Source organism: Monodelphis domestica, chromosome 7 (genome assembly GCF_027887165.1).
Source record: "Monodelphis domestica isolate mMonDom1 chromosome 7, mMonDom1.pri, whole genome shotgun sequence".
Lineage (NCBI taxonomy): Eukaryota > Metazoa > Chordata > Mammalia > Didelphimorphia > Didelphidae > Monodelphis > Monodelphis domestica.
In genome coordinates, this window is record NC_077233.1 from 193,926,027 (window position 1) to 193,937,917 (window position 11,891).

The following is an 11,891-nucleotide window of genomic DNA, read 5'->3' on the forward strand; positions in this document are numbered from 1 at the left end:
CTATATGACTTTCCTTCTTTTCCAAACTTACATACATCCTCAATGATGATTTTTCTCATTTATCTCATTTCTCATACACAAATCATTCTTCTAATAGAATGAGGACTATCTATACCTACTAAACTTTTTTTCTACTGCTTTCTTTAGTGGAGTTGAAATTATGATTATTCTGAAACAGTGAAGTCCCATGATTCATAGCCATATAGCACCACTGGGTGAATATTTATATTAAAAAGACAGACTTTTGTATAATTCAAAGTACTTTGCAGTTTTCCAAATGTGATCCAGCATGCTCTTCTCTTTTTGTTCAATTCTGGAACCATTCCACTGACAACCAGTGGTACCTGTCCAAGATCTAGGTAGTTATAAACTTACACAAGTACTTGACATCCACCTGGATACATGTGATAACCTGTGCAATAGATACTCTTTATTACCCATAGATTAGCCATTGATCAATGATGACTTTTTTGATTGTGACAAATCACATAATAGATTTTGAAAATAATGAAAATAGAAAAGTATATAAAAGAACCAAAGGTCTACTTTCAATATATGAGATAAACAGCAAGTATGTTAGAGTGAAAAAAATGAAAATAATGAATTTAGAGTCAGAGAGTCAGAGTACTTTGGTTCGAGTTCTAACTCTGCCTCTTACAATCTATTTGACTTTGGCTGCTTAATAATCCTGGTTCTCCATTTCCTCATCTGAAAAATGAGGACTAGATGATCCCTAAAGCCCCTTCCAGCTCTAAACTTATCATACTACAATCATTTTAGCCATCTTGAGTTCTAAATGTTCCAAAAGTTCAGCATAAGAATGATGAAATCTTTGATTCTTCCAACCCTCCCCTTCTTGATTAGCTCTCTTGAGTTATGGTTGGAGAGCTTTGTGTCAGACATCAAGAGAAAGAGGTCTAGGGTGATCATCTTGGTCTTTGCGTCAGCCTAACTTATACCAACACCATGGTGGTGACCCGCTGCTCTAAGGAGTCATACATAGACTAGAAAAGCTGGTAAACATCATATCAAACTACCTGATTTCACAGAAAACAAAAATGAGACCTCAAGAAGTGAAATGGTTTATCTCAGGTCACAGACTAGTCATTGGAAGACCCAGAACTAGTATGCTGGTCTTCTGATATTCCTACAGCAGCAAGCTCCCACATCCTTTGGAAGAGAGATGTGACTTTCTTATATTTGGAAGGATTCATATATATATATAGTCAGTATGTGATTTGAGAGAATTACACAGATCTAAACTAATTCAGACTTGGAACAAAAGTCCTTGTCCTCTTCTTCATGGCATTTTGACCATTTTTCCACAATCACCAAAACTGAATTTATCTAAGTTCTTCAGAATGCAGAATTAAGAGGGAAATCATTTTGAGTTACTCTCCAGGGTATTGTTGGGTTATTTTTTTAAACCCTTACCTTCCATCTTAGAATCAATACACTGTATTGGATTCAAGGCAGAAGAGCAATAAGGGCTAAGCAATGGGAGTATAGTAACTTGCCCACAGTCTCACATCTAGGAAGTATCTAAGATCAGATTTGAACCCAGGACCTGCTCTCTCTAAGTCTAGTTCTCAATTCACTGAGCCACCTCAATGCCTCCAGGGTGCTTTAATATCTAGTTGACTTAACTGTATCTATCCCATGAACAGGTGAAAGCTTCTTATTTAACTAAGCAGACAGAATTAGCTTTTTCAGCACCTGGGTCTGTTCATATACAATTTCATTTTTATTGTTGTTTTTCCAATGCTATGTAGAACAGAGCACTTTACAGTTTGCATCTGAGTGGGTGGTCAGTCTTTAGACTTAAATATATTTATTTGAATGGGGAAAGGCACATGCATACATATGAAAATATTTTAAAATCATCATTTACATCATCAGTTCTCTGTACATTTTTTTCATTAAAAGTGGAGCTGGCAAAAGTTCTGCAAGTTGCCAAAAGTTTAAAAACTCTCCTTTAAGCAGTAGTTCATTGAGAGACGTGAGTGACAGCAGATGAAGGCCTCTTTAGAATAGACTCAACAGAAAATGACAGTGGTTCATTTGTGGAAAGTTTTGCTCCAACTTGTTTGGCTGCAAAAAAGTCTTTTGCATATCTGTCTATTGTAAATTTGTATTTCTGGTTCTCTTTGATTGAATACTCTCTGTGCTTCTTAGCTGCTTCTTCAAAGGATTCTTTGACAAATGGGGTTTTTAACTCAGGTCCTGATTTGTCATTAAGTGTTTGCTGAAATAATGAGTGGAATGGATTATACTTGAGTGGCACAGGGTGCCTGCTGCTTTCTTTGCTGATCTTGTTTAAGACATGCTCTTGAGGAGACACAGAGTCCTTATCAGAGATCTGTGAAAAATTTCTTTTGGGAGGGGAGAAAGCTGATCTTTCCCGCACTTCTTGAAGGGCACACTGAATTTCATTCCTGGAGGCTTGGATCTCATGAGCAGGAGGCAACAATGAAGAGTTTTCCATTTTGGGTGACATCATGCTGTGCTCTGCATTTTGTCCATCTTGAATTTGGGATACCTTAGAATCCCAGTTGGCCCCAGGTTTCAGAGTTTGTACCGAAGTGGTTGCGTTTAGGAGACACTGTTGGTAAAGAAGAGCATCACTAATGGGGCCACACTTGGGCCAGACTAAGAGCCGGGAAGACAAAGGGTACTGCCGGTAGGTCGTGGCCACACTGACATTAGAAGAAATCAGTTCCATGTTCCCAGATCCAGAATACTGCATTGTTAGATCAAGACAGGTAGGCAAAAAATTGCAAAAGTCCTTGCTTGGAGTTTCCACTGGAGTCGGGCTATAGGCAGTTTTATAAGTGTTATATTCAGGTCCATGCACCATGCGGTTAGGCAGAAATAAGGCAGCAGCTTGAGTGGCTTCCATCATCTCTCTCTCTTTAAATTCTCTCTCTAGCATAATATTCTCTAATTCTTTATCAGCAAATGCTCGTCTTTTTCTCATCCTGTCGCTCACCGGAGGAGGCAGAGGGGAAGTCCCTCCTAAGTAAGTCTCTGTTGGAATGGGGCGATAGCCTATAAAGGGCAAGGGATGAAGATGAATGATATTAATATGTGAAGGAAATAAAGGTCTGAACGTCAACACGACAAGAAGAAACTTGAGAATGAGGACCCTCATTCCACCCTTAACAGCATTTAAGAACTACCTGTCCACAATTCTACATTACTAGAACTTTCTAACCCCATGCAGAGGAGCAAGAAGGTAACTACAGATCCAACAAAACAATTTCAGAATTGGGAGAGATTTGGAAGACTACCTAAGCCAACCCATAACTGACACAGAATCCTCTCCACTGTCCACTTTCTCCGGCTTTACCTTTTTTTGGTTTACTGACTCAAAACTTAATGTTTTTCACAAGCCCTAGAATTTTAGGAGAGGCTGTTGTTTACTATATAAATATTAGATCTAGAAGACACCTTTGAGATCATCTAGTATTTTACTCAGAAGAAAACTGAGAGCTAGAGAGGTGATGTGACTTGGCCATTGTCCCCCAACCAGCTAGTGGCAGAGCCCAAGGTCAAGGTCTCAAGGTCTCCCAGGTCAGTATTCTAGCCATCTTTCCAAGTTGCCTTGCTTGCTTCCTACAATAAATTGCATTATCATCACATCACCCTTTTTCTATTATCAAAAAAGAAATCTATACCTAGAGCAGATGTCATATTTATTTTCTAAAGATGGACCATTATGTACACATTGTTACAGATGTGGAATAATCCAAGGATAACTAGAAGAAAAGAGAAATAAAGAAATTTAATGCAGATTAGTAAGAAGAACAAAAGATAAGATTCAGAATGAATTTCAGAGACAGCAAGGGAAGCAGAGGACACTAGAAAGACCTTTGTTGCCTAGCTAAACATTGCATTGAACATTATTGTTACTCTTCTCAGGGGGAAAAAGTCAAGGAAAGAAAATTCACTACAAGGTATTTGAAGAACCTGGTTTTTTGCCAAGATGATTAGTGCTTGAGGAAAGATTTTTTTTAAAACCAGGTAATCATTACAACACAGATTAAGTCATCCCATATTTTATGAATAGAGACAGGGTCAAAAAAAAAAAAGATTAGTGTAATATAAATAGCATTTCTGGCAACATTAAATATCTTCAGCTTGTCATTCACCAGTATTCACCACTATCAAATTTGTTTAAAAAGTCCATTGTGCCATTTGTGTTTACATAATGACAAATCCATTGCACTCATTTGCAAATAAAATAAAAAATGAAAATTAATGTTTCTATTTCTATAGCACAAATCCTTGCCAGGAAGCTATTTATCTAGATTCTGGCTGACATTTTTGCACAGGCAGCTCAATTGCATTCTTAAAGTATGGTCTTTATCATGATAATTTGGTTTGCCCAGTTTACAACCAAATTAATTTCTGATGTACAATAATTATTTCGAGATCTGAGCTACATGGCACAAAATCAGGAAATGGAAAATAGCTCATGAACCTAGTATATTCAACTAATAAAACCTCGTAATTCTGGACTTGGAAATATGCTTTTTGACCTCAATTTTCTGGGATGGAAATAAATAAAATTAAATACAGTGACAGGCTTTTTTCAAAATATAATTTTTTTTCAGCAAGGTCATCAGTATACTGTTTAGCAGGTCAGCACATAAAGATCTCCTTCAATTGAAGAACACAAAGTATCCTTTTAAAGGAAAGAAAAAGAGAGAATCTATGCATGGCTAGATCTCTGGGCACTAGAACAAGTGAATAAGTATAGTCACCAGGGCTACACGACCCACATTGACCCTTTAATTCATTTGTTTGGATATAGAAATGGCCCAAAAGAATACCGAGAAGAGGCATATTTATGAAATAGCTTATTATTTGAAGCATTGCTTTAGGTCAGGAATTCAGATTATCAAGAAAAGTATAGATCAATAGCAACTCTGAAGGAAAAGACAAAAGTAAAATTTGCCAAGGGAATTCCTCAGATTAGATGGCCATACCAAAGCAACTTGCTAGGTTCAACTCCTTAAGTCACTTTACCCTGTTTAGAGTCAGTCCCTGGAGTGTTCAGCAAGGATATTGGTAAGGATTCCTTTCTTTGGTTCTTTCTTCCCAATTAACAGCTGTTCTTTCTAATCACACTCACAGTTATCATTAGCATAAACCTGACACAGGGAATTTTCGTGTTGCCTAAATTGGCCAGTAAACTGCAACTAAACACGTTATGATAGTTCAGCAGTAAACAAGTCATCCCAAATGGAGCCATGCTTAGCACACACTTTTTAATGTTGTTAGAATTATTGCCTTCTGCTATGGCTATTCAGTGCAAGAAAAGAAGGTTTCAGATCTAAGAAATGCTTTCTTCTCAGACCTCTCCAGGTCAATGAATGTACAAGTCCTAAGAAGCAGAGATTAGGCAGCCCAACATAGCTCATTTCAAGTGCAAAAGCCCTTGGCTCCCCACCCACCCACTCCACCCGAGATCTAGAGGATAGGTTTTTGTTTTGTTTTACCTTCCAAAATGCTTTTGGCCAGCAAACTGGGTGCCCGGACTTGTCTTTGGTAGACTGCTTTGCGTTCAAAATTATTCTGTTTCCCAGAGAACCCTTTCTTGTCCTGCACATAGAGAGGAGTAAAAAATTAAGCAATCTGTCAAAGAAAAGGGGCAGGTGAGGGAGACAGATTGTGAAGACCATGCTCTAAAACCTCTTTTTCATTTCCCTGATCTGAAAACAAATCCTGATATGATGAGAAAATGAATATATGTGTGCAAAAACCTCAATGACAGACCCTTCGGATGGGAATGGGATAGATACCATGCCTATCAGAGGAGGGGAAAGGTCCAGACTCTACTTTTTCCTGGCGTGGGGATCAAATGCCACTTCTCAATCTCCAGCCTCCTTTCACCTCTTCCCACTCCACCCCCATTCCTCCTGTGCTCTCCCAGGCTCTGAGAGCCCTTAGCAATCTGTTTTCCCAGGAAGGCTCCCTGCTGCTTGTTTGTGCCCCAAATCTGGCATAATCAACCAAATTCCCACCTAAATTGTGACTACCTTTGAGAGAGACAGAGAGACAGAGACAGAGACAGACAGAGGGAGGGAGGGAGGGAGAGAGACAGAGAGACAGAGAGAGAGAGAGAGAGAGAGAGAGAGAGAGAGAGAGAGAGAGAGAGAGAGAGAGAGAGAGAGAGAGAGAGAGAGAGAGAGAGAGAATGAGCACACATATAAGACTCTAGAATAAAGATCTACAAATGATTTGGAGCATAGAGTAAGAATACCAAACCCACTGAAAACCAAGGGGTCAATTCAGAGGAGACCAGAGTCAAGAAGAAATTTATCCTAACCAGAGCATGCTGACTAGATGGCTAGAAGGAGATAGTGATTGTGATGATTTAGAACTACTGAAAAGAATAGATAACTATCATAGGTCAGTGATTCTGGAGGCTTGTTTTCTCCCTTCAACTCTGAGCAGCTAAGATCTCTGCCTATAAAGATCCCCTTTCTTGCCCCCAGACACCCTGGAAATGCAAGATTAGTCTTTTATGCATTTTAGGAAAATAAGTGCAAAACTAAACCACCCAGAACAGCCAGGTGGAGGAGGGATAAGGCAGTTTCTCAACCATAACCCCACGAATGGTGATGTGGGTCGTGGCCCAAACCCATCAGATTCAGCTGGGCTGAAATCCTAGGCCTGGGAGAGGGTTGGATTTCCAGCTGTGGAGAAAGCTCATCCATCCTACTCTCTTACCTCCAGCTTTGCCTTGCCCACAAAGGGGGGAAAGACAGCCCACTTAACCCTGCCAAAACAAAAGAATCTAAGAAGGTGATGAGCTTTCTGGAGTGGGGAAGAAAAATAGTAATGGAATATTTTTATTTTGCTTTGTTCTTGAGTTTTATTGAAAAACCTTGAGTTGATTTCAGTCAGGTGCAAACCAATAGATTTCTAGTGCTCAGTACCAGATATCAGGGAGATCTTCTGGTTAAAAATAAAATCAGGATTCTTCTCTTAGTATTCTTTCTCTGTCTCCATTCCTAGTATGGCAAGGTGCTGTCAACCTAAGGTGTCATTTGATCCATAAAAAGGAAGTGGGATAAATAATATCATTTCTAGTATGAGCAGTGGTAGCATTAAAGTAAGGCAATGGGTAACACATTTATATTAAAAGGGAGTAAGTTTTGAAGTCAGGAAGTTTAAATATCACTTCTGATACATATTATCTGTGTGATCCTGAGAAATTATTTTTTTTATTTAACTTCTCAGAGCCCATGCCAGTTCTCTAAAAGGAAGTTAAAGATGAGTTGCTGGTCTGTATCAGTGAGAAGGGATCTTCCACAAGGCAAATACTCTACCCCATTCAAATCCCAACTCTCATTTTGACTGATCTGGGTTCTAAGTTCTTTCCATCCCTTCAGAAATGTATTTAGGAAGACCTCTAAGTTTCTCACTCATAGAGCTTTAGCTGATAGAGACAATAGTCTGGAACTTCCTTTCTGATTTTAGCAAATTAACAATTTGTCTGCAACTAGATTGGAAGTGATATTATTCAACTAACAACCATTAATTTGTCGTTTCCCCAATTTATCACTTCCAATCTAGTTGCAGACAAATTAGTTGCAATGATTGGGGAGGGAGAAGGAAGAGAGAGGCACAAACAGTCAGGTACTCTCTCTAGTCCTCAGGACTCTCCAATGGACAAATGAGAGGTACTCTTACATCCACTTTTGAGAGGGAAGAAAGAGGAAGGGCATTATGTTCACCCATTTAAAAAAAATCATCATGGGAAGAATAGAAGGGAAAAAGAAGTTGCAACCCTTGGTCAAAGATTTCAAAGATTAGCTTTCTCCCCCTCTGGGTTGCTAGAATCTCTGTCTTTTAAGAGTGAAATGGGGCCCCCAGAGAGCTAGTGGGACTATCTTTCTGAATGGTCATGGGATCCTAAAATTTAGAACTGGAAAAGACCTCAGACATTTTTAATCCAGCTCTCTCATTTTTATAGATGAGAATACAGAATCTCAAAAAGGATTCCTAACTTTTGTATATACAAGCAATAAAAAAAAAGAACCCATAATAGTACCCTGCCCTCTCTCTCCAACTCTAGCATTCATTCCACTAGACTAAGGTGAAGTCCATGAACTTTTTTAACATTTGATATGTTTAATATATGTTCAATATTCAGTACTCCAATAAAATTGTCTTTTGTAATCCTATGCATTTGAAAAAATTATTTAGAGGAGTTCATATGTTTCACCAGACTGCAAGAGGGATCCAGGACATTGAAAAGGTTAAGAATCCTTCACTAAATCATGAATGTCTCAGAATGTTTCATCTAAAGATTCATCCACACACATACCCCAAGCAGCTCCCCAAACTCCCCTCTGGTGCCCCCTAAAGGGCGGGGTTCCTAGTATCTATATTGAAATTTACACACAGAGACACAAGCACGCACAAGCACAAACACAGGAGCGCGCGACTGGTACTTCTTTCTTCTGATAAATTATCCACCACCACCAGCTCTCCCTCCCATGCCCATTGCCCATTCCCATGCCACCCGTACCCCGTAGCCAAATACCCACCTCAGTGGCCTGCTGCCTGCGAAGCGCCACCTGAGCCGCCATGACTCGCTGTCTCTCTACCACCAACAAGCAGTTGGCACACTGGCAGTCCCTCCAACGACAGAAGCGCTTGTGGCCCTTCAGGCAGGACACCACGCCGTGGTTTCGACAGCGGGCGCACTTGGGCGTGCGGCTAAGCTTCCGCTGCTCGCCCCCGCCTCTGACACAGCTGCCCCCTCCCTCTGCCTGTCCCGCCGCCTCTGGCTGCGCCTGCAGCAACTGCTGGGATGGCTGCGGTCGTGGCGCCCGACCCTGCAGTTGAGCCCGCTGCAGCGATGGGTCTGGCTCCCCAGGGGATGACCCTTCGTCTTCCCCTTCTCCTTCCTCCTCTCCTTCATCTTCCTCCTCTTCCTCGTCTTCGTCCTCTTCCTCGTCCTCCCCTTCCCCGCCGGTTGGCAGGGAGATAGCCCCACGCGGCTGCTGGAGATGTGCCGGCAGCAGCGGCGACGGCGGCGGCATCTGCGCACCCTGACTCTCTTCCTCGAGCTCTAGGCTCTCCACGTCTATCTCCCAGTCCCCAGCGGAAAGGGCTGCCTGAAGTTCAGCCATGACTCTACGCTTTGGGTCTCCCCTCTGTTCAACCCGTCCCTCGGCCCGACCTGTTCACTGCGGAGACAAAATGATACCAGATACCCACCCCTGATTAGCGAGCCCTGTGAAGCCTTGGTGGCCTTAATTTGCCTCAGGGTTACCCATCCCCAATTGCGTGTGTGAGAGCACCCACGCGACCTTTTTGCACTTAGACAGCCCCAGGACACACACAGTACTGATCCCCATCACCTGGGCACAAATAAAGTGTAATTACTATCTACATGTCAGGTTTCTGTCAAATGTGGTCATGCTGAATTTATTACCTAGATCGTATGCCAACCCGGGCAACTAACTGTACTTTCTTCCATTCATTAGATAAATCTCATACACTGTATCGCCTCTCTCCTGATTCCCATAGAGAGTTTCCGTGTTCTACTTGAGGCCTATTGCTTCAAGATTAAAATCTCTATTAAAACTTCCGTATATCTCTACTGTTGGTTTAGGCCGGACTAGGCCACCTGTCAGACTTGGTGGCAAAGATAGATTGGTTTGGTGGCAGCAATAGAGAATCTGTTTTTCCCTTTCTTAGAAGTTGATGGTAAACTGGTGACAAAGCGCTACCATTCTTTGGTATCTTTTTACTCAACCCAACACTCTGCGAAACTACAAATAGACACGATTATGCCCCATTGGTGCCGCTTGGTTTTCAGGATAAATTATGTCCTTTATTCTCGAGAAAGAATTTGAGGGTTTGGAAAGTAAGTTTTGCTTTTAATCTTTAAATGCCACCAGGACACTTGTTACAAAACAATCCCAGGCTCCCCAAATGTCCTTCCCAACAACTGAGCCATGTGAGGCCGAACCCGGGGTAGGTCCTGCATGAGATGTGGCTTACATTGAATCTGTTAAAGGACCTGGCTTAAAACTTTAAAAAAAAAAAAGCGTTTTTATTTAAACCATGTTTATGGTCCTTAAGCACCCCAAATCCAGGACATAGCGCACCTCCCACATCCAATTTCCCCCAAGCGATCGAACTCACCAAAGATACGTGGTCCAGGGCGGCAGAAAATGCAAATGACATCCAGTCTTGTGATCTGTATCTCCCACTGCTGGGTGCGCTTGCGAATTGAACCAATCAATTCTGAGGAGTTGACAGTGGGACAGGGGATGCAATTAGATGGGGAGTTCGAAGATGAGGGCGAAAGGAAGTAGAAGGGACGGGGTTGGGATGAAAGAAATATGGGCAAGTTCTCAGTAACCCATAGCAAGCTTAGAAACTCAAGCCCCGGTTAGAGGGGGTTCGAGGAATGTGGGCTTATGAGCTCAGGTAGAGCCTTTTGCAGCCCTAGATGCCGAAGTAAATTCGGTGCTGGAAAACCTGGGAAGTCGTGGAGACGCTTCTGGGCTCTCTTTAGCAGAGAAAATGTAGGGGAGATCGTAATGCTCCCCCTATGACCAAGGCAGCTTGCTCCTCTGCAGGGCTCGGAGGCCTCAAGCGCAGGTCGGTCTATAGTAACAGTCCCGGGGCCGCCTCGCCCCTTCCTAGTATTATCCGCTCTGACTGCCGCGCTCCGGAACAAGTGATTGGTAGGTTGTCAGGCGATGTGCATTCTGATTGGCTAAGAAGTCGTCTTGGCCCTCGGTCCCCTCCGCCTTCTCTGTTACAGCTTGTCTCCTCCCCTGCGGTGCCCCGCCAAGTCCGGCTGTCTGTGCTTTCGGTGCAGCGGGGTCACCTCTACCAAAGCAAGCACCAAGTGGGTAACTAAATGGGGTCTAAGAAAAAGTCACTGTTTCTTTCGCAGGCTAGAAAACAAACACATAGTCATTCGCACGTACAGAGGCACAAGGATAATAGGTTTTCAAAGCCTATATTGTAAACACATGGGACTGAAAATAATAAATGCTGCCGCAGGAGGTCAGAGGGACTAGCTGAGGGGGATACGTCACAATCATTCGAGGGATACTTAAAATTAAACGAAAGTTCGTGGGGGAAATGATGGCTTTCTTTTTCTTCTAAAAGCAAGCATTATTCAAAACTGCTCGTAATTCAGGATCTCTATACACATTTAAAATTTATTTGTACGTAGAGTCTTTCATGTAGAAGCCCAAAACTTTATCGCATAACTCACCCCTTCCCCAATTCTGAAGTTGTCTTTTGTTTTTGTTTTTAATGTTTATTCGATAGCGAATTTTATTTTTTTGTTGTTGGGCTAACTGATACATTAACAGGAATGTTTATCCTTTCATAAAAAATGTAACTACCAGATAAGCATGTTGTGTTAACCTAGTGGGTTTTTAAAGTAAAATAAGCTTTCGCTTATTTCCTACTGTTCTCCTCAGTTCTCAAATCTTAAGAAATTTTCTGTAAATAAAAGCATGCATAATAGTTATTAACTTCACACGATATTAAAGGGATGTTGTTCTCATTTAAATCTGCGTTATGTGTTGATTTTTTATTTTTCGAGTGAGTAATTTGCTTATTATTCTGTAATGTTAATGGGTTAGGTAAGAGATTAATAAGAAATTCAGAAATCTTGAAACTTTTCACCACTGAACTGGGACGTGTTGGCATAGCTCCAGTGATCACTTTCCCCCAGCATGCCTGTTCAGAGGATACTAAAATTCCAGGATATTTGGATACAATCAATTTACTAATTATGGTAAAACTAAATGTTTTCTACTGGGACAACTAAAGCCGGCCCCCCAAAAATGACAGAGGATATTTCTGGGCATTGTGATTTTGAAACGTTGCTCTTT

General features: G+C 41.5%; 1 protein-coding gene across 2 annotated transcripts; it reads right to left on the bottom strand.

Moving 5' to 3' along the window:
* Positions 1–1,723: 1,723 nt before the first annotated feature.
* Positions 1,724–10,672, bottom strand: DMRT2 (doublesex and mab-3 related transcription factor 2). 2 transcript variants are annotated; one of them, XM_056806222.1, is made up of 5 exons: positions 10,174–10,672; positions 8,565–9,209; positions 5,505–5,607; positions 3,678–3,758; positions 2,961–3,048 (listed from the first exon to the last, which is right to left on the bottom strand). In XM_056806222.1, exons 2-4 carry the CDS (start codon positions 9,150–9,152, stop codon positions 3,703–3,705), a joined length of 747 nt encoding a protein of 248 aa, XP_056662200.1. In that variant the 5' UTR covers positions 9,153–9,209; positions 10,174–10,672; the 3' UTR covers positions 2,961–3,048; positions 3,678–3,702. The 2 variants fall into 2 exon arrangements, with proteins under 2 accessions (XP_001374295.1, XP_056662200.1); XM_001374258.4 differs by lacking the exon at positions 3,678–3,758 and having other exon boundaries at positions 1,724–3,048; positions 10,174–10,666.
* Positions 10,673–11,891: the final 1,219 nt, after the last annotated feature.